The 25,323-nt window shown below is 40.8% G+C and overlaps 1 protein-coding gene across 1 annotated transcript in view; it reads right to left on the bottom strand.

The window, feature by feature from the left end:
* Nucleotides 1–1,553: 1,553 nt before the first annotated feature.
* psmd1 (proteasome 26S subunit, non-ATPase 1) overlaps nucleotides 1,554–25,323 on the bottom strand; it is a 109,189-nt gene continuing 85,419 nt past the window's right edge. The window contains exons 19-25 of the mRNA XM_063045633.1: nucleotides 16,842–16,944; nucleotides 12,382–12,551; nucleotides 10,895–10,987; nucleotides 8,099–8,194; nucleotides 7,698–7,853; nucleotides 2,935–3,086; nucleotides 1,554–1,736 (exon numbers count right to left, since the gene is read on the bottom strand). Of these exons, the coding sequence (XP_062901703.1) occupies nucleotides 2,940–3,086; nucleotides 7,698–7,853; nucleotides 8,099–8,194; nucleotides 10,895–10,987; nucleotides 12,382–12,551; nucleotides 16,842–16,944 (765 nt within the window). The 3' untranslated portion in view covers nucleotides 1,554–1,736; nucleotides 2,935–2,939. The remainder of the gene's footprint in view (nucleotides 1,737–2,934; nucleotides 3,087–7,697; nucleotides 7,854–8,098; nucleotides 8,195–10,894; nucleotides 10,988–12,381; nucleotides 12,552–16,841; nucleotides 16,945–25,323) is intronic.

Below are 25,323 nucleotides of genomic sequence, written 5' to 3'. Positions count from 1 at the left end.
ACAGTTTGATAAATGAAAAACTTCCTACTGCTCACAGCATGTTTTTAAAAATTCTTTTCTTCTACTTTTCCTATCCATATTTCTTGAATGTCCTGTAGGTACAGGCAGTGTTGGAATAATTAGATTAAATTGCTATTTTTTACATAAGCCGAGAGAATGACAGACTAATTTCTGCAGGATGAAAATCAAAGCTTAATTGGAAATATTCTAATCTACATACAAATACTTAACAGTATGAGTCACTGGAATGAAGTCAAAAGTAGAAACTTAATTGTTGGAGACAAATGTAGCACTTCTACAGCTATCTTAGCTAAAACAAAGTAACTTGGTTCCTATAAGGGTTATTTCTCACTTATCCTTCAAAAATTGTCGGATTAATATTACCTAATTTGTTCAAATTTTAATTTCATCAAAATAAATGAATAGCAATAGAGAAAAAAAAACTATAAAGAAAGAAAACAAAATCCATTTTTTTTTAAATTTTCAATTCAACATTGTATGGGGTTCTCTTGTTTAAAATGATTAACTTCTAAAGCCTTTTCTCACTTCAACCTCTCACTGCTGCAGTTTGTGACTCCCAACCGTTTCAAAAGGGCAGTAATCATACCGGTATCCAAGAGCAGGTGAGCTGCCTCAATGACTACCAACTGGTAGCTCTCGCATCCACTGTGATTAAGCATTTCAAAAGATTGGTTAGGGCTAGAATTAACTGCTGCCTGAGCAAAGACCTGGACAGGTTGCATTTCACCTACTGCTGCAACAGGTGTACATTGGATGGAGTCTTACTGGCTCTCCCACTCTGCTTTGAGCACCTACAGAACAGAAAAAATGTCAGCCTACGGCTTCTCGATTAAAGACTGGCTTTCAATACCATCATCCCCTTGATATTAACCAACAATCTTCTAAACCAGGGTCTCTGTACCTTCCACTGCAAATGGATCCACAACTTTGTTTGGAGACCACAGTCAGTGTAGGTCAGTGATAATATCTTCTCGCTGACTATCAACAAAGGTGAATTTATAAATGGTGTTTGCACAATCTCAGCACGCTACTCTACTCGCTCTACACTCATGACTATATGGCAAAGCACAGCTCAAATTCAACATTTGTATAAATTCGCAGGTGACACCTTTGGTATTGGAAAAATCTTAAAATGGTGACAAAGTAACATGCAGGAGCGAAGTAGATCAGCTGGTTGAGTGGTGCTGTAATAACTTTGCGCTCAGTGTCAGCAAAACCAAGGAAATGATTGCGACTTTAGGAAGGGTAGGTCGAGAGAACATGCACCATTTTCATTAAAGGGTCAGTGGAGGAAAGAGTGAGCAGCTTCAATTTCAGGGCTACAAATTCTCTGAGAATCTGTCCTGGGCCCATCACATTGATGCAGTCACAAAGAAAGCATACCAGCAGTTCTACTTCATTATAAGTTTGAGATTGGCATGTCATCAGTGGAAAGTATTCTGACTGGTTGCATCACACCCTGCTACGATGGCTCCAATGCACAGAAACAGTGCATTTGAATAAAAAAACAATGTTTTTTATACACGAAAGTGGTTTATTGATTTTTTCAACATTACCAAGTTTTACAATGTATAATTAATCTCTTGCAGTTGTTTTGAAAGTTATCAATCCAGATATGAAATAGCCCTCCTTTCTGTCGAAGCATGGTGTGATCACCCCCAATAAAATTAAAATGTTGAAAATGGTGTAAATATTCCCAGATTTCTGTGGACAGTCTGTGAAGGAACAAAAGAAAACAGAATGAGCCTTTCAGTGACACCTGTTTGCAAAAATGTTTTACTCAGTTTGAAACATTTCATTCTCACCCACTTAAATCTGAAAACCATTTATTTAAATCCACCCAAATTAAAGAAGTTGCATCAAGCTCATATTTTGGTTCCCATAATAGGGAGCATGCAGATAATACATGTGATGTAGAGCCACTAGTTAAATAGGGAGATCTGGAAAAACAAAGCTCACATGAATTTCTCACCAACTTGCTTTAAGAATATCTGTCATTTACTAATGATGCAAGAGGAACTTAGATTTGAAATAAGAGGCCCGATAAAAGCACAGTGATATTACCAATGAACTGATGTCCAGGTGCCATGACAGTTGAATGCCAAAAATCATTACAAGCATGCTCCTGCATTTCTAACAATTTCACCATTTCCTCTAGACAAACAGCTATTACTTGTGCCTAGACTCCAGAAGTACAGGAAAGCCACTTGAACTCTAGGAATCACAGCCAATGATTCTATGACTAACCTCTAATTTAAATCTTTCATTCTCTTTAGATTATGTAGGTCATTTTAATGTACTTTTATCTTCACACAATTTGCCAAACAATTATTGTTAATGCTTTTTTAACTTTAGGAAAGTCAGATAATGCTCTACGAATCTCATATAGCCTAACAACCCGCATATGAAAATTAACCATATGGCTGTTGACCAGTACACTTGCACCCAAATATGAATCAAGATTTTCAGAACAAAAAAAATTTAATGCAATAATAACTCATTTTCAGCTAGTAGCTCATGCTTTCTGACATGTACTAATTGCTTAATGCAGAAACACTTTTTCAAATCTCTTATGGTCCAGTCCCTCTCAATCCCTGCAACTGCCACCTGTTCTGTCAAGATCTTTGCACTGAAATTCTGACACTTTGCACATTTCCAATTTCATTTGCACTGTCAAATTCTAAGTACTATTTTTTTTCCATCTTTAAGGCGCTTCTTAAAACTCATTTCTTTGAATGAGTTTGCGGTCATCTGTCCCAATATCTCTTTCTGTGGCTTGGTGTTAATGATATTATTTTAATTGATAAGTGTCCTGGGATATTTTGCTACAAAAATTTATTGCACAAGTGCAAGTATTACTCTTGTTACTGATGAAATAGAGCACGAGAGGGATTGACAAGTTACAAGACTTACTTGGTTTAATCATCAACATATTCAAATGGCTCAGGGGGTTCAGGCTCCTCCTCCTCTTCCTCAATCTTCGGTCCATGAGCAGGAACAGGTTCCACAAGCTCCTCTACCTCTTCACTTGTGTCCTTCAGAATAATAATCCCACCAATTGACAGCTGCAATAACAAAATTGCAACCACGCCATCACAAAACAGATGAATTTATGTAAAGAAAAACACCTTTTGTAATTTTGTAGAATTTCAAAGAAGAAACTAATCTGAATGAATATACGGTAGAACTCCTTTAAATCAGCACAATCTGGACATTGTTGGGGCCAGAGTGGCGGAATTGAGGGCATTGCATAGTATTACCATTAATACTGCAACACAGTTTTTTAAATAGATGTCAGGCTATAGTACAATTGCCCACTGAATCTGGTACATTTCAAGGGAGCATGGAAAGCCAGACACCATGGAAGTGCCAGAACCGGGTCCCAGTGAGTTAAAAGGGAGAACAGGAACTGGGACCCAAATTGTGAAAAGGAGGGCAAACAGCAGATATCTTGTGCCTGTTGAACAAGGTCTGAAGTGCTGGAATCACTGTGTTCTTCCATAAAACACATCTTTCTAACCATGATCCAAGCTGTTAATACTTAACCAATAAATGTTATAAATAAAAAGTTTTATTTTGTCCTTCTGACCTACATTACTATAATAAAAAGTCTAATCATGCTGAATCAATTATTAATATCGATATTGTTGATTGGAGTACTGCGCAGACACAACAGAAGCATTCCCGTGCAGGTCCACTGAAGAGTTTTAAAAAGCAGGAAGCTTTTTGACGAGGGTGAGTGATTGGAGTACTTTGCAAACGTAACAGAAGCATTCCTGCGCAGGTCTGGCAAAAAGCTTTAAAAACCCAGTCTTTATAAAAGAGGTACCACCTAGCAGAGCGCTCATTGTCAGAGTAGTCCGAAGCAGAGTTAAGGCTTTTGCTCAACAGGGCTCTGCCGAGATCAGGCAGAGGCAAGGTAAGTAGGTAAGTTCAGTCCTCATTTCTTATTTAAACCTTGAGAGAACAGGGGGTATGCCTACAGAGCCAGTATTCTGATCTCAGTGTCAGATGTGGGATTTCCGGGAGACTTCCAGCCTCCTTGACATTCACATCTGCACCAGGTGCATCAAGATGCAGTTACAGGTGTCCCCCGCTTTTCGAACGGTCGCTTTACGAAACCTCACTGTTACGAAAGACCTACATGAGTGCCCTGTTTTCGCTAACAGAAGGTGTTTTCACTGTTACGAAAAAAATCACCGCGCGATAAAAGGCAGCGCGTGCCCCGAGCAGCCGCTCTCCCCCGGATTCGGAATGGCATTGCTTTAACACGTGCCTGTGAGCAGCCGTTTGCAAGATGAATTCTGAGGTATTGGAAAAGCCTGAAAGAGCTCGTAAGGGTGTTACACTTAGCGTAAAACTAGACATAATTAAGCGTTTTGATCGTGGTGAACGAAATAAGGACAATGTAAGTTTGGCTTGTGGAAGCTGACGAAGATGATGTTGAAGAGGTTTTGGCATCCCATGACCAAGAACTGATTGATGAAGAGCTGATGCAATTGGAAGAGGAAAGGATAACAATCGAAACCGAATGCAGTAGCAAAATGAATGTGAAGCAACTGCGTGAGATTTTCGCTGCAATAATAAAGTACGACTTTAATTTTGAAAGGGTACGTAGGTTTAGGGGATATTTGCAAGATGGTTTGAGTGTTTACAAAGAACTGTATGATAGAAAAATGCGCGAGGCTCAGCAGTCAGGCAAGCCTTCCACATCAGCCACAGCAGACGACAAACCTCGACCTTTGACATCGAGGCGGGCAGTCATGGGAGAAGATGAGCCGCCTACTCTAATGGAAACAGACGATGAGATAACACCCCAGTGTCCCAACACCTCAACCCCCGGGCCACGTACAGATACCGATTCGCGGAGAATGCAGCAGTAGCCGGGAGGCACCCAGCACATCTTTAAGAAAAAAGCCGAGATAAACATGCTAATTAATTATGCAAACAACAGGAATTCTGCAGATGCTGGAAATTCAAGCAACACACATCAAAGTTGCTGGTGAACGCAGCAGGCCAGGCAATATCTCTAGGAAGAGGTACAGTCGACGTTTCAGGCCGAGACCCTTCGTCAGGCCTAACTGAAGGAAGAGCTAGTAAGGGATTTGAAAGTGGGAGGGGGAGGGGGGTATCCAAAATGATAGGAGAAGACAGGAGAGGGAGGGATGGAGCCAAGAGCTGGACAGGTGATTGGTAAAGGGGATATGAGAGGATCATGGGACAGGAGGCCCAGGGAGATAGAAAGGGGGGGGGAACCCAGAGGATGGGCAAGGGGTATAGTCAGAGGGACAGAGGGAGAAAAAGGAGAGTGAGGGAAAGAATGTGTGTATAAAAATAAATAACCGATGGGGTACGAGGCGGAGGTGGGGCATTAGCGCAAGTTAGAGAAGTCAATGTTCATGCCACCAGGTTGGAGGCTACCCAGACGGAATATAAGGTGTTGTTCCTCCAACCTGAGCGTGGCTTCATCTTGACAGTAGAGGAGGCCGTGGATAGACATGTCAGAATGGGAATGGGATGTGGAATTAAAATGTGTGGCCACTGGGAGATCCTGCTTTCTCTGGCGGACAGAGCGTAGGTGTTCAGCAAAGCGGTCTCCCAGTCTGCGTCGGGTCTCGCCAATATATAGAAGGCCACATCTGGAGCACTGGATGCAGTATATCACCCCAGCCGACTCACAGGTGAAGTGTCGCCTCACCTGGAAGGACTGTTTGGGGTGCTGAATGGTGGTAAGGGAGGAAGTGTAAGGGCATGTGTAGCACTTGTTCCGCTTACAAGGATAAGTGCCAGGGGGGAGATCAGTGGGGAGGGATGGGGGGGACGAATGGACAAGGGAGTCTCATAGGGAGCGATCCCTGCGGAAAGCAGGGTGGGGGGGGGAGGGAAAGATGTGCTCAGTGGTGGGATCCCGTTGGAGGTGGCGGAAGTTACGGAGAATAATATGTTGGACCCAGAGGCTGCTGGGGTGGTAGGTGAGGACCAGGGGAACCCTATTTCTAGTGGGGTGGCGGGAGGATGGCGTGAGAGCAGATGTGCGTGAAATGGGGGAGATGCGTTTGAGAGCAGAGTTGATGGTGGAGGAAGTTGATGGTAGAGCGTTCTTGTGAAACCTTTCATGCCGAAATGGCATAAAGCGACGAAGCAATTACCATTAATTTATATGGGAAACTTTTTTGAGCGTTCCCAGACCCAAAAAATAACCTACCAAATCATACCAAGTAACACATAAACCTAAAATAACACTAATATGTAGTAAAAGCAGGAATGATATGATAAATACATAGCTTATATAAGGTAGAAATAATGTATGCACAATGTAGTTTCACTGAACAGAATCGCCAAAAACGATCTGCAGAAAAAAAATCGGCACGTACACGCGCATGCATGCATGCACACACAGGTGCCCGCGCAAGGCTTCATGGTCATGGTAGTCTTTCTTGGGGTAAACACAACATATTTGACTGCTACTCTTGTCCGCTGGCAACCCTAACCCCCCACCCAGGTCTGCCGGTCTGCAAGAATATTGTCAATAGTAAACTGGTCCGCAGTGCAAAAAGGGTTGGGGGCCCCTGATATAAGGTAGCAAAAGTGAGTGGGAAGTTGGATGATTGGTAAGCTTTTAAAATCCAACAAGAGGCAACTAAAAAAGCTATAAGAAGGGAAAAGATTAAATATGAGGGCAAACTAGCTAATAATATAAAGAACGATACTAAAAATAAAGAAGTTTTTTTTTCAGTTATGTAAGAGTAAAAGGGAGTTGAGAGTTGATATCGGACCACCACCAAAAGATAATGCTAGTGAGGTAGTAATGGGGGACAAAGAAATGGCAGATGAACTTAATGGGTACCTAGCATCTGTCTTCATTGTAGAAGGCACCAGCAGTGTGCAAGAGGACCATGAGTGTCAGAGAGCAGGAATAAGCACCACTGCTATTACAAAGGAAAACGTGCTAGGCAAAATCGAAGGTCTTAAGGTGGTTAAATCACCTGGACCAGATGGACTACATCCTAAGTCCTGAGCAAGGTTGCTGAAGAGACAATGGATGCATTAGTCATGATCCTTTAAGAATCACTTGATTCTGACATGGTCCCAGAGGACTGGAAAATTGCAAATGTCACTCTCAGAAACGACGTGTTGTCATTGGAGAATCCAGGGGAGATTCACAAGGATGATTCCGGGAACGAAACATACAAGGAGCATTTAGCAGCTTTGGACCTGTACTCACTGGAGTTTAGAAGAATGCGTGGGAATCTCATTAAAATCTACTGAATGTTGAAATGGTTAGATAGAGTGGATGTGGAGAGGACACTTCCTATGGTGGGTGTATCCAGAACTAAAGGATACAGTCTCAAAATTGAGGAGCAACCTTTAGAACAGGGGTAAGGAGGAATTTTTTTAGCCAGAGGATAGTGAATCTGTGGAATGCTCTGCTGCAGATTGCGGTGGAGCCCAAGTCCGTGGGTATATTTAAGGTAGAAGTTGATAGTTTCCTGATTGGTCAGGGCATCAAAGGATATGGTGAGAAGGCAGGGGTTGAGTGGGACCTGGGATCAGCCAAGAAGGAATGGCAGATAAGACTCGATGGGCTGAATGGCCTAATTCTGCTCCTATATCTTGCATTCTATTATTTTAAATCTACAACTGGTTAAGTTGAATGTTTTGAACTCAATACTCACAGGTTTAAAGGGCTGGTACCTGCAACCTTCTGGCATTGCCAAGACTTTGAGTTGTGCAGGCATTACTCGAGCTGGATTCTCCAACAGATGGCAGTTCGGCTCTGGTTCTTTCTTCTTTTCTTTTTCTTTGTCTTCATCTTTCTTTTCTGTTTCTTCCTGAAGAGTAACAACTTTAATTAACATAAGTTTACATTTATATGAGCATTCCTAATCTAAATTAATAAAGTTACCATTTAGAGCACATTCAAGCATTAAATTTGTTAAATAGATGTTTAAATATTAAGCTCTGAAATTTGCAAAGCGTAAGCAAGGAAATTATATTCTTTCTCTTTTTCTCTGCGATTTCCTGACTGAGATACTTTAATGCAAATAACTCAAATGTCTGTTCACTTCATACTTACAACTTCCATTTTTTCCTCATCTTTTTCTTTTCCCTTCTCTTTTTCTTTCTCTTTCTTCTTTGCTTTGGCAGTGATTGACAGAACAGCTGTTGATACCTGCGGATTTAACAGATTGCATATCTATACTTCAAGCCAGGAGTCACAATGTAGAGAAATGAAAAAGTTTATCATGTTTAAAGAAAGACAATAGGGATAACCCTAGGAATTATAGATCAGTGAGTGGACAAGCTCCTGGAGAGGAATCCTAGAGACAGGAGAATTAGGGATAGTCAACATGGCTTTGTGAGGGGCAGATTGTTCTTCATGAGCCTGATTAAATTCTTCGAGGAAGTGACAAAACAAATCGATGAAAGCAGAGTGGATATGGTAGTGTATATGGGTTTTATTAAGGCCCTTGAAGGCTCCAAGTGGTAGGCTCATTCAGAAAGTCAGGAGGCATGGGATCCAGGTAATCTTGGCTGTGTGGATTCAACAGAAGGCAGAAGGTGGTATTAGAGGGAGAGTATTCTGTCTTGAGGTCAATGACCAGTGGCATTCCACACGGATCTATTCTGGCATCTCTACTCTTAATGATTTTTATAAATGACTTAGATGAACAAATAGAAAGGTGTGTTACTAAGTTTGCAGGTACCACTAAATTGGTGTTGTGGATAATGTAGAAGGTTGTCATAGATTACAATGGGACATTAACAGGATGCAGAGCTGGGCTGGGCAGATCGAGTTCTATCCGGAAAAGTGTGAAGTGATTCACTTGGAAGATCGAACTTGAAGGCAGAATATAGGGTTAATGGCAGGACTCTTCAAGTGTGGAGGGACATAAATTCCTCAGAGTTGTAGCACAAGTTGATAGGGCAGTTAAGAATGTGCACTGTCTGTTAACCTTTATCAGTAAGGGGGCTGAGTTCAAGAACCATGAGGGCTCCATACAACTCTGGTTAGACCACACTTGGAGTATTGTGTTCAGTTCTAGTTGCCTTATTATAGTAAGGCTGTAGAAGCTTTATAGAGAGTGCAAGTGGAGATTTACCAGGATGCTACCTGGATTAGAAAGGAGATTTTTTCTTTGGAGAGGAGGATGAAAGGTAACTAGATAGAGGTGTAAATGAAGATAAAAGTCACTTTCTCAGGGTAGAAATAGATGATACAAGGGGCATAACTTTAATCTGTTAGGAAAAAAGTATGGTGTGGGGGGGGGGAAACTGTCAGATGCACAGATGTAGTTTTTTTTAAATATGCAGAGAATGATAGGTACATGGAATGCACAGCCAGGAGTGGTGGTAGAGGCCGATACATTAAGGAGACCTAGAAGACTTAAAGAAAGGCATATGGATGAAAGAAAAACGAAGAGCTGTGTGGAAGCGAAGGTTTAAATTGGTCTTGGAGTAGGTTAAATGGTCTGTACGGCACTGTTCTACGTTTTCTGTGTTTTATGTTTAATAAAGACGAGTTCATGTTCACAATTCACGACAGCAACAATAACTATAGAAAGTGCAATCATCAAAAATATCTGAACTTTCTACTTCAAAAGAAACAAACAAACTTTCTTGACTGTACAATATTGCTGTTTTAGTAATACTCAATACAGGTGCACATTCCCTTATCTGAAAACCAAAGTTTTTTTCACCAACAGCTGACGTCATTCAGGTGTGATGTGGCAGCACTAGCAGAGGCCGCTAGACGTCAGTTGTGGCTCAGCACTTGTACTGGTTACACATGCATTTGCTGTTCACTGATATTTTGCGTTCACTGCTGACTTTGTGTTTAATTTCACTGTGAAAATGTCAAAAAGAGCTGCAGATACCCCTATGGGTAACAATGAGAAAAAGAGAAGGAATCTTCTCTATCAATAATGCAGAAAGTGGAGTTATTGCAGAAGCTTGATTGTGGTGTGTCTGTGCGGCGTGTTACTGAAGAAAATAGTGTCGGAACTACCACTGTATATGATTTAAATAAACAGAAAGACAAGTTACTGAAGTTTTATAGTGACAGTGACAGTGACGTTCTACATTTATTCCAATAAGTCATTTACTATGTGTTTGATTCGGTTCGTTTGAAGCTGTATATTTTTATGTTTTATTGAACGTTTTTGTTGGAAATAAAATTTCTTGTCATTATTCCCTGAACAATACAGTATAACAATTACTTACATAACATTTACATTGTATTAGGTATTGTAAGTAATCTTCACACAGAGAGTGGTGAATCTGTGGAATTCTCTGCCACAGCAAACTGTTGAGGCCAGTTCATTGGCTATGTTTAAGAGGGAGTTAGATATGGCCCTTGTGGCTACAGGGGTCAGGGGGTATGGAGGGAAGGCTGGGGCGGGGTTCTGAGTTGGATGATCAGCCATGATCATAATAAATGGCGGTGCAGGCTCGAAGGGCTGAATGGCCTACTCCTGCACCTATTTTCTATGTTTCTGTGTAATCGAGAGATGATTTAAAGTATACGGGAGGATGTGCGTAGGTTTGGTGCGCCGCTGGGTCCTAAAGACCACTGCACTGAGCCAGGTTAAATAAGGGACTTGAGCATACATGTTTTTTGGTATCGGGGGTGGGGGTGGGGGGTCTGAAATCCAAAAAATTCAGAATTCCGAAATGCAACTGGCCCCAAGGATTTTGGATAAGGGATTGTGGACCTGTATTTTAACTTGCATTTTAGAAACCATTTCAAAATTTAAATTGTGAATTGAACCAAGGGGATGAAATTTCAGATACAATTTCATAAAAATAAATTGAATATTTTACAAGAGAGCAAATAAAGAGTTATGTATGGAAATAGCCTATGAAATAAGACCTTCTCCTTCTCTTTCTCTTTGGGAACCTCCAGTGGAGCAGGGTAAGCAAATGTTGATGGCTTGCAGTTTGATCGGTACTGGACTTTAGGCATCTGTGAACAAAGCATACCATACAAGTAGTGTTCAAAAGTTATTGAGCAAGCTAAAGAAAAACAAGGCCAACAAAATACAGTTTATTTAGAAAAGGGAAGGAAATTTCTGCATTTATATACAATTTTGGTGTTCCTAGGGCACTTTACAAACACATTTACAGTGTAATTTGTTATAATACAAGTACTAGGAAGAAACACTGGCCAGAATACAACAACAATTATCCAGCTCTTCTTTAGTTGCGAGATATTTTACATCCAATTAAGAAAACTGCAGATGTAACTTAGAAAATTCTGTAAATATTAAGAAGATAAGGCAACATATGTGGAGAGCAGACAAAGACTGTTCATAGAACTCATCACATGATGATAGCTCATTGGCCCGAAATATCTTTTTTGCCGTAGATGTGGCCTGATCTACAGGGTAGTTACAGAACTTTCTACTGTAGGTTTCCAACATGTGTAGCATTTTTCTATTTAATTTAAAAAGTGCACTGGTTTAACACTTCATCTAAAAGATGATATTTTCAGTAGTGAAAATATTTTCAGTCTCCTCCAAGCGGACCAAAACTTTGTTGTGGTTTGGAGGCTTGCGTGCCTCAATGACCCAGAAAGCTATTTTGGCTGGAGTCAGGGCTTTATGCTTTGGCTGTTGGGAGGGTCACCCATGCCAAACAGGTCAAAGGGTAGAGCCTAGAATCAGAATGCTCCACTGGCCCTCCTGGTTTCAGGGTTCAGCTCAGGGCTTAGAACCCTGACTGGTAAAATAAATTTTTTTTTTTTTTTTTTACAGAAACAGCAATGAAGAATCCTTCTACATCTGAATGCATTGGTATTCCTGAGTCTCCATTCAGAACTTGCATAACTGACAGTACTAAGAACTAAGCTTCTGACATAATGAAAGAAGCCCAGACATGCAGGATCTTCACTGCTGCCATAAACGCCAACAGTGTAACGGGCATCAAAAAGAGTTCTTCAGTCTGAATCCACTCTATCTGCTCAAGTTTTATGACCTGCAATTGAGCCCACATCTATCATAGCTAATAGAGTGCTGTCACTGGAGTACCTGACCCCCCTGCATGTTTAAAATCTATTTTAATAACCTATCTACTATAGTACATGCACACATCATCTGGTTTTGTGACTAATTTAAATGCAAAACGCAAGTTAGCCAGTTCATGTGCAAAGCATTAACCCTTCCTGTCTTACAGGTGTGGTGAATTTAAGCAGCATACAGTAAAACTCTTGATAGTCCACGAGATAGTTATTCTGAAATCCTGATGGATTGGCATCTGTCTCACTGGTGATAATTCCTGCTTTCTCTTAAAACTCACCAGTCCCAATTCATAAGCTTCCCATTTCCCACATTCCCTGGAAAGGAAAAACACACAAATTACCTTGAGGTCCTTGTTAAGTCCAATTACTGCAGTTGGAGTGAAGGCCAAGGACAGAAAATGCGAATGAGGGAACCAGAACCAAAACTGAGTGAACACCAGCACTCCAACAACTGAGGGCATGTGGGTGTGCCCTGTCCGTGACTGAAGTGAAATGGTCATATTACGGCCACCTAGCAAGGAAAAGGAAATTAAATAACCTTACATTATGACCTGATGTCCCTGCTGTTAAGGAGTTAAGCAAAATTTATTAATTTAAACAATAAAGGATTTGTGCAATACAAGGAATTAATTGTATATAAATGGACCTTGTTTTACTAAACTGTTCAAGCTTGGAGGTCCCTTAGCAAGGAGCACATTCTATGAGGCATTCACTTCTGGAAACTGCACAGCAGTAAAAGCCGTGTAAATATAACAGCTTTGACTGCAGTACTAACTTACAATCTCACCCTTCAAATTATTTTCTGGAGAATCTCAATTTCAATAGAGGGAAAAAAAAATACATTGTGTTATACACCATCACACAACTCAAATTTGTTTGTTTTTAATTCAGCTATCGCACCTCAGCAACTCCTCCACTTTCTCTTAAGCCTTTTGAGTGCTTCTTAAATCCTGTCTCATTGACCAATCTTGTTAGATACTTGCCCCAACATAATCCAGTGTCTCACTACTAAATTTAGTTTGCTAACACCTCTATAATATACCTTGGGGTGTTCTGACATATTAAAGTGACTATGAAGGTTTTTGTAAATAAAATTGTAACTTTGGTACAACTTTACTGCAACTGTATAATAAATGAGGTGCCAAAGGAGTGGTTGAGCCAGGTACAACAGTATAACTTAAAAAGCACCTTAAGACATTGCTTGAGTAACAGGGTTTAGAGAGGGATATGGGCTGAAAGTAGCAAAGTGAGAATGAGAAAGTGAGAAGGTGGACACCATGGTCTGCCTGTGTTCATTATGGCAAAGGGCCTATATCTGTGTGGTATTGCTTTACGACTAACTGCCATCTCATCTAAAGCCAGATTCTAATTTAATAAGATGCTGTCTAAAGTGATCAAGATATTAATTTCCAAATTATGCAGCTGAGAATAGCCTCAATATTCAAATACGCTGCCTTACATTAACTGTAACTGTCCATATATTGTTTGTCAAAGTCCGATATAAATTAGATTCCACCCATGAATTGATTTCAAGCCAATATGGGTCCAATTACTTATAAAGAACCTCAAGTACAATTGATCTAGATGATAAAGTTGTTTCAATTAAGGGATTAACTGGATGATACATCAAGCCTAATAGCAACTTGCTTCTCCAGAAGACTGAACATACATTACTGGTGCCTGATTATTTAAAAAAAAAGATACTTCAGGAGAAATAGAATGCGTACTAAATTCAAAATATGGTTTCCAATCACAAACAAAAGAAAATCTGCACATGTTGGAAATCCAAGCATGGGTCCCAATGAAGGGTCTCGGCTCAAAACGGCAACTGTTTACTCTTTTCCATAGATGCTGCCTGGCCTGCTGAGTTCCTCCAGCATTTTGTGCATGTTGCTTGGATTTCCAGCATCTGCAGATCTTCACTCGTTCAAAATGTGGTTTATTAGGTTACTTTTGAACTATTTCCTCCAATGAGAGACCCTAGAAACTGAAACACAAACTTAAAATTAGACCATTTCAGAAGATCTCTTCCACACAAAGGAAAATCAATCAAACTTTCCCCCACCTCCCTCCATCCCAAGGAAAGCTAGGTCCATTGATAACTTCAAAACAGTGATATACAAGGATATTAAGGTATACAGAATCAATATAAAATTGGAGATAGTTACGGATCAAAAATGGTCAGATAATTGAGTGGCTGAATGATTACTCTGGATTCAATGAGTTCTCAGAATTTAAACGGGGTTCATCATTGTTATCATTTATATTAATGATTTAGAGGATCATAAAGTAAACTGAGTCAGTAAATTTGCAGATGCCATCAAAATTGGGAGTGTAGTAGGTTATCAAAGCTTGCAGTGTGATGTTGTTCAGCTGGGAAAATGGGTTGAAAGTTGGAAGATGGACTTGAATATGGACAAGTGTGAGGTGTTGCACTTTGGGAGGACAAACCAGGGCAAGATTGACATAGTGAATAGTAGGGCACAGAGGTGTGTGGTAGAACAAAGCGATATGGGAAAACAGATCCATAATTCTTCGAAAGTGGCATCACGGGTAGAAGGGGTCATAGGAGAGCTGCTGGCACATTGACCTTCATAAATCAAGGCACTGAGTACGGGAGCTGGGATGCACGGTAGCATAGTGCTTTACAGTATCAGCAACCCATTTCTGCCGCTGTCAGCAAAGCGTTTGTATGTTCTTCACATACATTTCCTCCAAAGATCTACCAGATGGTAGGTTAATTGATCATTGTAAATTGTCCCGTGATTAGGCTCGGGTTAAATTAGGGGTCACTGTGCAGGGTGGCTCGAAAAACCGGAAGGGCCTACTCTGCGTTGTATCACAATAAATAAATAAAAGATACCAGTGAGGCTAAATTTAGAATATTGTGTGCATTTTTGGTCAGCTATGTATAGGAAAGATATGAGTAAGTTTGAAAAAGAGCAGAGAAAATCTATAAGAATGTTTCTGGGACTTGACCTGAGTTGAGTAGATTAGGATTTTATTCACTGAAGCATAGGAAAATGAGGGGAAATCTTACAGAGGGATACAAAATTATGAGGGGTATAGATAGGGTGAATGCATGCAGTCATTATTTTCCCCTCTGGCTGAGTGAGACTAAATTGGAGGTCGTTGCTTAGTGTGAAAAGTGAAATGTTTAAGGGGAATCTGAGGGGGAACTTCTTCACTCAGAGGATGGTACAAGTGTGAAAAGAGCTGCTCGCAGAACTGGTAGATGCAAGTTCAATATTTAAAACAGGCAAGCTGCGACATTTAAGAGAAATTTGGATAGGTATATAAATGGGAGGAGTTGGAGGGGTATGGACCAGGTGCAGATGTTTGATATTAGGCAGAAGACCAGATTTGTCTATGCTGTAGTGCTCTATGACTCTGAGAATGGCTACCACTATAGGTTGTGGCAGCTTCTAAACGATTAAAGAGATAAACTTAATAAATTGTTCAAGACAGAAGTGGGGAATATAGCTCAGTTAGTTTAATGTTTATTATTGGCCAGATGCTGGAATCAAAAATCAGAAGAAATAAATAATAATTGAAGACAACTGCATATAATCAAACCTAGTTAATGTAGTTTTATGAAAGGCAAATTACGTTCGACAAATATGCTTTAATTCTTTGAGGATGTGACAGGGACAGTTGACCAAGGGGAAATTAGATACAGGGTCTTTAGATTTCCAAAATGCATTTGACAAGGTGCCACAAAGCAGGCTGGTGCAAAATTAATAGCCCATAGTATTGGGGGAGAAAAGTACGCCATTGGATTGAAAATTGGCTATCATGTAAAAAATAAGAATTGGACTAAATGGTTTTTTTTCTAGCTGGAGATTTGTAACTAGTGAAGGACTCAAGGAATTAAAGCATAGGCTTCAATTGCTTATTATTTATATTAATGACCTGAAAGAGGTTTCCAAATTTGCCAATGATATGAATATAGTGGAAAGGAGGACATTGTGATTCTGCAATGGGATATTGGTAGACTGAGTGACTTGGCAAATAAAGTTTAATGTCAGGAAGTGTGAGGTCATGCACTAAGGTAATAGGAATCAAAAAGTAGATTATTATCTAAATGGAGAGATTGCAAGGGAGTTAAATCCAGAGAGACCTAATTATCCAGTGCATGAATCACTAGAGGTTAGCAGGCAGGTCATACAGGTAATTAAGGCAAATGGCATGTTGACCTTTATTAAAAAGAGGCTAGAGTTTAAGAATCATATAAGAATAGCACACTGTATATAGTTGGATATACTGTAGTAGACTGCATTATAGCTCTTAAGTGTCCTATATCCAAAATATAGCCAATAAAAGAATGACTTGAGGTATTAAGACAACACATAGGTCAGAAATAGCAGGAAAACAAAGATTTTATGATAATAAGGAGCTTAAAATTATCATTGACATGAAGTACTGAAGAGATTAACGAAAATATCGCTATTAATCTCATTAATCTGACAATCTAAATTTAAAGATTTTAGAAGAGGATAGAGGACACAAATAGTGACAAATTTCCAGAATAGCTTAGGTTCTAGATTATTTCCATCGGTATAGAATTAGTATGACATACAGGTTCAGAAAAGAAAGGAGAAGAGGAGGAAATATATCTCAGTTAGTCTGGCCTCATCGCTGGGCAAAATATGCAATACTCTAATGATTAATGGTAACTTTGAAAATCATAATGTATTAAAAAGAGTTAATCTGGTTACACTGAAGAAAAACTGCATGCAAGAAATCCACATACTAGCTTTCTTGAGTAAAATATTGAGCCTCAAGGTAGAATTTGCATTACCTGCATCAAGAATGCCTTGAGCTAGGATAGCACCAAATTTGGCCATCACATCGTCATGCTTGTCGTTGATAACCTTTGCATAGAGCTGACGGAACTGAGTAACCTAGTGAAGAACCACAGGGCAGCACATGAATAGGAGACACGCGAGCACCACTCAGGTTCTAATCCTTTCTAGGAGCAATTTATAACAAACCTAACATACCAACCATCAATCTATACGATGTGGGAAGAAACCAGAGTACTCATGAAACTCACAAGTTAACAGGGAGAACATGCAGTCCCCACACAGAAGATGCACCAGTGGTCAGGACTGAATCTTGGTTGCTCAAGCTGTAAGGCTCAAGTGAATGGTACTGGTGAACCAAATATTTTCATAAATGTTCTTTTATTTGATTCATTAAAATATAGAAAGGCAAAATCCAGATGGATGCAACTTTGTGCAATATATTTTACTTCCCTAATCTTTCATGCTGTTGAAATTAATTGTGTTGCTTGGATGTAACACGTGTTTAAGTTGATCATTCCAAAACTGCACTTTTATATAGAATTTGGTCACCAGATCTGAGCCTGATAACTAAGGATTTAGCCAACAGACCTGCACCCAACTATGACACTATTATCAAGTCCATAAGACCATAAGTCAAAGAAGCAGAAGTCGGCCATTCGGCCCATCGAGTCTGCTCCGCCATTTTATCATGAGCTGATCCATTCTCCCATTTAGTTCCACTCCCCTGCCTTCTCACCATAACCTCTGATGCCCGGGCTACTCAGATACCTATCAATCTCTGCCTAAATACACCCAATGACTTGGCCTCCACTGCCGCCCGTGGCAACAAATTCCACAGATTCACCACCCTCTGGCTAAAAAAATTTCTTTGCATCTCTATTCTGAATGGGCGCCCTTCAGTCCTTAAGTCATACCCTCTCGTACTAGACTCCCCCACCATGGGAAACAACTTTGCTACATCCACTCTGTCCATGCCTTTCAACATTCGAAATGTTTCTATGAGGTCTCCCCTCATTCTTCTAAACTCCAAGGAATACAGTCCAAGAGCGGACAACCGTTCCTCATATATTAACCCTCTCATTCCCGGAATCATTCTAGTGAATCTTCTCTGTACCCTCTCCAACGTCAGCACATGCTTTCTTAAATAAGGAGCCCAAAACTGCCCACAGTACTCCAAGTGAGGTCTTACCAGCGCCTTATAGAGCCTCAACATCACATCCCTGCTCCTATACTCTATTCCTCTAGAAAAGAATGCCAACATTGCATTTGCCTTCTTCACCACCAACTCAACCTGGAGGTCAACCTTAAGGGTATCCTGCACGTGGACTCCCAAGTCCCGTTGCATCTCAGAACTTTGAATTCTCTCCCCACTTAAATAATAGTCTGCCCATTTATTTCTTCTGCCAAAGTGCATAACCATACACTTTCCAACATTGTATTTCATTTGCCACTTCTTTGCCCATTCTTCCAATCTATCCAAGTCTCTCTGCAGACTCTGTTTCCTCAGCACTACCGGCCCCTCCACCTATCTTTGTATCATCAAAGTCAACTTGGGATTTGCCATGCTAACTTAGGTCAGTTCCTCATCAGGATCAGCATTGTTTGCTTAGAATCACGACACATTCTGCTCCTGATCCAACATATGGTGCAGTAAAAGATCAACAGTACATTTGGGACTGCTATAAAAAATAGTTTGTCTAACATGTAAAGGTTTAGATTAACGATCCTTTTAATGTAGGAAAGAGCCTTGGCCCACTGGTTGCATTACAAAATTAACATTTCGTTAGAAATGTCTGATTAAAAAAACAGCATCTTTTGAAGCAAGGATACCTTTGTAAGGACAAGTAGGGTATTACCTATCAGCATGACATATTCTGATAAGCTTTTTGTTTATGTGTGTTTGGACATGAAGAACAAACTTTTTGTCAGACTGCTCTTTGAAAGTGCCACATACTTTCCATGCTAATTTCTCACTTAAAAAAGTTCACTGATGTATTGATGGTTTCAATTCCTTTAAAGAATAGTCTTATTTGTCACATGTACTTCAAAATAAACAGTGAATTGCATTGTTTGCGTCAACAACCAACACAGTCCGAGGATATGCTCGGGGCTGTCAGCAAGTGTCGTCCTTCTTCCAGAGCCATCACGGCATGTACCTTCATTTCTTTACTGATTCACCCATTCTTGTCTAAATTCTCAAATTTCCTATTTAATTTTATATAGACATACTGCTTTAAGAGGAACTGATCACATATAAAGTTAGTTTAAACGCAAACAACAGGAATTCTGCAGATGCTGGAAATTCAAGCAATACACATAAGAGTTGCTGGTGAACGCAGCAGGCTTAATTAAAGTTATTTTAAAATATGTTTGAGTTTATTTAGATCACTTCCAAGCATTTTAATATTTCTCACCATCAGAGATGTTTGAACTGACCTTTAAGAGCAACTCGTCCTTTGGTGGGACTTAGGATCTGCTCCCTGGAATCCAGACGAAGGGTCTCGGCCTGAAACGTCCACTGCACCTCTTCCTAGAGATGCTGCCTGGCCTGCTGCGTTCACCAGCAACTTTTATGTGTGTTACATATAAAGTTAGCACTGCCTAGTTCTTTTTAAAATTACAAATCTTCTATTCACCAGTTCTATATTCCATTGAAAGCTGATTAACAGTGGCATCATTTTTTCCAGCTTTTCAATCAGTGTTTTTGTAAATGGTCAAAACCACGTTTCTATTTGTAGAAGTCTGCAGACACTTGCCTCACAGCATGAACTCTAGAATACACTAGTGCTCTGTAAATACTGAAAGTTTTCAAAAATTTCTACTGTTGAATCACAATTGAACATTAACTGTAGTTAATGTACTTGAACTCTGTTCCAGACGCTCAGTCAGACTATAGGAGCTTTTCACACGTACAGTGCAGGCTTTATTTCACAAATAAACTAAGTATAAATTTATTTTCTTAAAAAGTTCTCAAATGATCAGTTGTTTTGGAAGTGTTTACTGTCATAACAAAAGTTTTAATATACTTTTGGACTTTTTATTATGTTAGTGTGATACGTAAATATAGTTTTGCTGGCAAGATTATGTTATTTTAATTAGTACATGTTTTATCACTGTGAACATCCAGCCCTTTGGCTTACAAAAATAAAGTGCAACCCAACACGGTCATAACCATTTGATTCTTTCTAATTTGGAAATTTTCACTGCCACCAAGAAGTTATATATTTGGTAATAATGATAATCTTCTAGTGAATATAGTTAGCTTATCAGTAAAAGTATTATTTATACACATAATGCATTAAAAAACTGCAGCTGTTAAAACCAATGTGACATCTGCCACCACGAAAGACATCACTGAAAGGTAATGGATGTTCAGAAGTGATGTCAACCTAGTATTGGCCTCTTAAGGTTCACCACATGGTCTGGACCTCTCTCTCTTGGCTGCTCTTGGTAAATTTGAAAGGTTTTCCATTACTGATGCAACACACACAAAATGCTGAGAAACGCAGTAGGTCAGGCAGCATCTACAGAAATGAATAAACGGTCAACGTTTTGGGTTGAGACCCTTCTTCAGGACTGAAAATAAAGGTTGAAGGTGCCAGAATTAAAAGATGAGGGCAGGGGATACACACAAAATGCTGGAGATACTCAGCAGGTCAGCAGCACCCATGTAAATTAATAAACATTTCAGGCACTTCAGACCGAGGCCCTTCGTCAGGACTGGAAAGGAAATGGAAAGACGCCAGAATAAAAAGGTGGGGGGGAGAGAATATTACTGATATTTTTCTTATATTGTGTGGCGTGTGGCCAAGTGGTTAGGGCATTGGGCTCATGATCTGAAGGTCGCGGGTTCGAGTCTCGGCCAAGGCAGTGCGTTGTGTCTTTGAGCAAGGCACTTAACCACACACTGCTCCAGTCCACCCAGCTGAAAATGGGTATCGGGAAATGCTGGGGGTTAACCTCGCAATAGACTGGCGTCCTATCTGGGGGTGGGGGGGGAGGGAGTCTTGTACTCTCAGTTGCTTCACGCCACAGAAACCGGCATAAGCACCGGCTTGATGGGCCACAAAGGCTCAGGATAGAATTTGACTTTGACTTTTCTTACATTAACATTGGATGTTCTCAACTGCTCTGTTTTGTTTTTGTTGTTCTGCTAAACATTGTGGGCATGCTATATTGGCGAAAGAATGCATGGCAACGCTAGCAAGCTGCCCCCAACACATACTTTGGTGTATTATTATTAGTGCAAATAATACATTTCACTGAATATTTTGATGCCCTGGAAATAAGTAAGTAAATCTAAATCTAACACCATAAATTCCATCATCCAAACACCAGGAATAGCCATCCTCCAACTCCTCACTGCCACCTCAACATGCAAAATCATGCTTACACTTTCAAACAAACAAAGAAATAAAAAAGGAGCAGGGTAGGCTCCTCGACTCCTCAACACTCTTTAATGTTTATTTGCAAAGGTGAGAGCATCTGAAAGTTTCTAAATATTGCTAATTGACTTTTAATTTTTGTCGGTCAGTTTGTACTGGCTGTAACTATGTTACCCTAATCAAAAGGTTTAGGTCCAAACCATACTTCAGACCCAAGTTGTTTCAAGCCAATGTTAAGGGATTGCTGAATATTTGCAAGTTAACAGTAGTCTTGATCATTAAGGGCATCAAGTTTTTGAGAAGGAATATCATGTTGCTGTTATACAAGTCACTGGTGGGACCGCACTTGGAGTACTGTGTTCAGTTTTGGTCACCCTGTTATAGGAAGAACATTATCGAGCTGGAGAGGATGCAGAAGAGAGTTATGAGGATACTAACTGGACTAAAGGGTCTGATTTATAAGGACAGGCTGGTCATGCTGAATCTTAATTCCTTCTGCATGCAACATTCTGCGTGCCATACATCACTAAGAGATGTTGAAGTTTGTGTAATTAGGCACTTGGCAAGGTCCAAGAAAAAGAAGTTAGGTATAACGGATTGTCCATTCTGTGAGCAGGCCAGTGTTAGAGTGGTGAGATAAGGCTTTGGCTCTTGGAAGCTCTGGCAAGGAGAGACAGAGGCTGTGGGTTAATTTTTTGGTTTACATTTTCTTTCATATTGCAGTTAAGAGCAATGAGGATGCCAGGCAGGATAGTGGATTGCTCCTTATGCGGGATGTGGGAAGACAGAGTGACCTCCAGTGTCCCTGACAACTATACCTGTAAGAAAAGCATCCAGCTGCAGCGTCTTACAGACAGTGTTAAGGAATTAGAGCTGGAGATGGATGAATTCCGGATCATTTGGGAGGCTGAGGGGTTGATCAATGGGATAAACTGGGACGTAGTTACACCCAAGGTCCTGGACACAGGTAACTTTACTGTCAGAAAGGGGAAAAGGGATGGGCAGCCAGTGCAAAATATACCTGTGGCTGTTCCCATCAAAAACAAGCATATGGCTTTGGATACTGCTGGGGGCATGACCTAGCAGCGGAAAGCCAATATCAGGACTTTGACACTGAATCTGGCTCCATGGCTCAGAAGGGAAGGAGAGAGAAGAGATGAGCTGTAGTGTTAAGGGGATTCAATAGTTAGGGGAAAAGGCAGGAGGTTCAATACCCAAGAAAAAGATTCCCAGATGGTAGGTTGTCTCCCAGGTGTCAGGGTCAAGGGCATCTCCAATTGAGTTCATAGTATTCTTAAGTGGGAGGGTGAGCAACCAAAACTCACCATCCGTGTCAGTATCAATGACATGGTTAGGAGTGGTGATGAGGTCCTGCAAAGTCAGTTCATGGTGTTAGATGCTGAGTTCAAGGATGGGATCTCCAAGGTTGTGACATCAAGATTGCTGTCTGTGCCATGTGCTTTTGAGGTCAGAAGTAGGAAGATCATACAGTTTAACACGTGGCTAAGGAGATGATGCAGGAGGGAGGGCTTCAGAGTTTAGGATCATTGAATTTTCTTCCAGGGAATGTGGGACCTGAACGGGGGGGGGGGGGTGTCAACTGGAGTTGGAGGGGTGGGAATCAGGGTGTCAGAGTTAATAGTGGAGTGTTAGTGGGGAAAGATGTTGTTAAGTCTATATACAAAGTCAGGAGTCAAAAGGTTGAGCATCATAGGACTAATGTTCTGAGTTGTGTACATTTCAATACAAGGTGTATTGTAGGAAAGGCAGATGAGCTTAGAGCATGGATCAGAATGTGGAATTATTATGATACTATAGCTGTTAGTAGGTTCCTTGACGTTCATATAGCTAGGTGAAGTAGTGGGGATAAGTTCTCATTGCCTATTGAACGATCCCAATGGTGTGTGACTCAAATAGCCTCTGACAACCGAGTCCAGCTTCTGGCCTCATGTGGTTTAGGTACTAATCTCATCAGACCGTTTATACTGACAGAACAAGGGGTAAAGGCACCTTAAAAACAGATGCTTCAGGCAAATGGGGTTCTCTAGCAATGGTTGGCAGTTCATCTAGAAAAAAAATCTCTGATCTTAAAACTCAGCTGTTTTGCAGCTATACCCACTCATGGGGAGGGCTTTGGTAGCAAACCCAGAGGAAAGATTTGAAGCAACACACATCAAGGTCGCTGGTGAACGCAGCAGGCCAGGCAGCATCTCTAGGAAGAGGTACAGTTGACGTTTCAGGCCGAGACCCTTCATCAGGACTAACTGAAAGAAGAGCTAGTAAGAGATTTGAAAGTGGGAGGGGGAGGGGGAGATCCAAAATGATAGGAGAAGATAGGAGGGGGAGGGATGGAGCCAAGAGCAGGAGTCTGAGTCAAAATGTGGTCGAAAAGTTGAAGAGCTGAAGAAATTACAGATGGGGAGCAGTGAGAGATGGTTTCACTGAACTCCCGTCGAAGAGAAGATTTAAACTTCTTCAGTGTAGGCATCACAGGAAGAGGCTTCGCAGTAGTGAATTTAAAAACGCAAACACGAGGAAATCTGCAGTTGCTGGAATTTCAAGCAACACACATAAAAGTTGCTGGTGAACGCAGCAGGTCAGGCAGCATCTCTAGGAAGAGGTAAGTCGACGTTTCGGGCCGAGACCCTTTGTCAGGACTAACTGAAAGAAGAGCTGAGTTACTCACACAAAATGCTGGGGGAGCTCAGCAGGCCAGGCAGCATCCATGGAAAACAGTCGAGCCGACATTTCAGACCGAGACCCTTCAGCAGGGCTGTACTCTTTTCCATAGATGCGGCCTGGCCTGCTGAGTTCCTCCAGCATTTTTGTGTGCTGCTTGCACTCCCAGCATCTGCAGATTTTCTCTTGTTTGTGATTGGATTATTACACCACATTAAGTTCAATACCGACTGACAACTTCTGTGATGCCACTGCTGCCAAACTGTATTGGTCTCAACTGTTCCTTTGGATCCATCGGCTGCGTGGAGAGGGGGAGCCTGCTGCACGGGCAACAGCTTGCACTCCATATCATACTGACCTAGCTTGCGTATCACGTAAATAGCTAGGACGCAATATTCATGGTTGACCCTGACCAATGGAGGACCTCAACTAAGCCATTAGTGGTACTTGGTTGCAGGAGCAGCAGGACTGGGAGCTCTGTGCTCCGGGATTCTGTTGTTTTAAACATGATAGAGCTGAAGGGATTAAAGGGAAAGAGGTGGCATTACTAGTCAGAGCTTAGACAGGACAGAATGGAGAGCTTGTCCATTGAGGTTCTTTCGGTGGAACTGAGGAATATGAAAGGGATGACCACGTTAATAGGATTATATTATAGACAACCCACCAGTCAGTGGGATACAGAAGAGTGCATTTGTAGAGAGATCGCAGACTGTTGCAAGAACCATAAGATTGTGATAGTAGGTGATTTTCCACAGATTCACTGGGGCTTCCATACTGTAAAAGGACCGGATGGCAAAGAGTTTGTCAAATGTGATCAAGGAAGGTTCCTTAATCAATGCATAATCCCAACTAGAGGAAGTGCAATACCAGATCTTCTATTAGGGAATGAGTCGGGGCAGGTGACAGAAGTTCGTGACAGGGAATACTTTACATCTAATGACCACAATCCCATTATGATTACTGGTCCTCAGGCTGAGATTCTAAATTTTAATGGTTAAGAAAGGACCTGCCAAGTGTGGATTGGGATAGGTTGTTCTCAGGCAAAGCCATGCTTGGTAAGTGGGAGACCTTCAAAGGAGAAATTTTGAGAGTACAGAGTTTGTATTTTCATATCAGAATAAAGGGCAAAGATAACAGGTTTATGGAAGCTTGGTTTTTAAGAGATCAAGACCCTGGTTAAGAAAAAGGAGGTACATAGCAGGTATAGGAAGCAGGAACAAATGAGGTACTTGAGGAATATAAGAAATGCAAGAGAACAAGAAGAAAATCAGGAGGGCTAAAAGATATGAGGTTGCTGTAGCAGTCAACGTAAATGAGAATCCCAAGGTGTTCTACAGATATATTAAGAGTAAAAAAAATTGCAAGGGACAAAATTGATCTTGAAGATCACAGTGGTCATCTATGCACGGAG

This window comes from Mobula hypostoma, chromosome 4, assembly GCF_963921235.1.
Source record: "Mobula hypostoma chromosome 4, sMobHyp1.1, whole genome shotgun sequence".
NCBI lineage: Eukaryota > Metazoa > Chordata > Chondrichthyes > Myliobatiformes > Myliobatidae > Mobula > Mobula hypostoma.
Note: the sequence above shows the minus strand (reverse complement) of the source record. Positions and strands in the feature narration are given on the sequence as shown.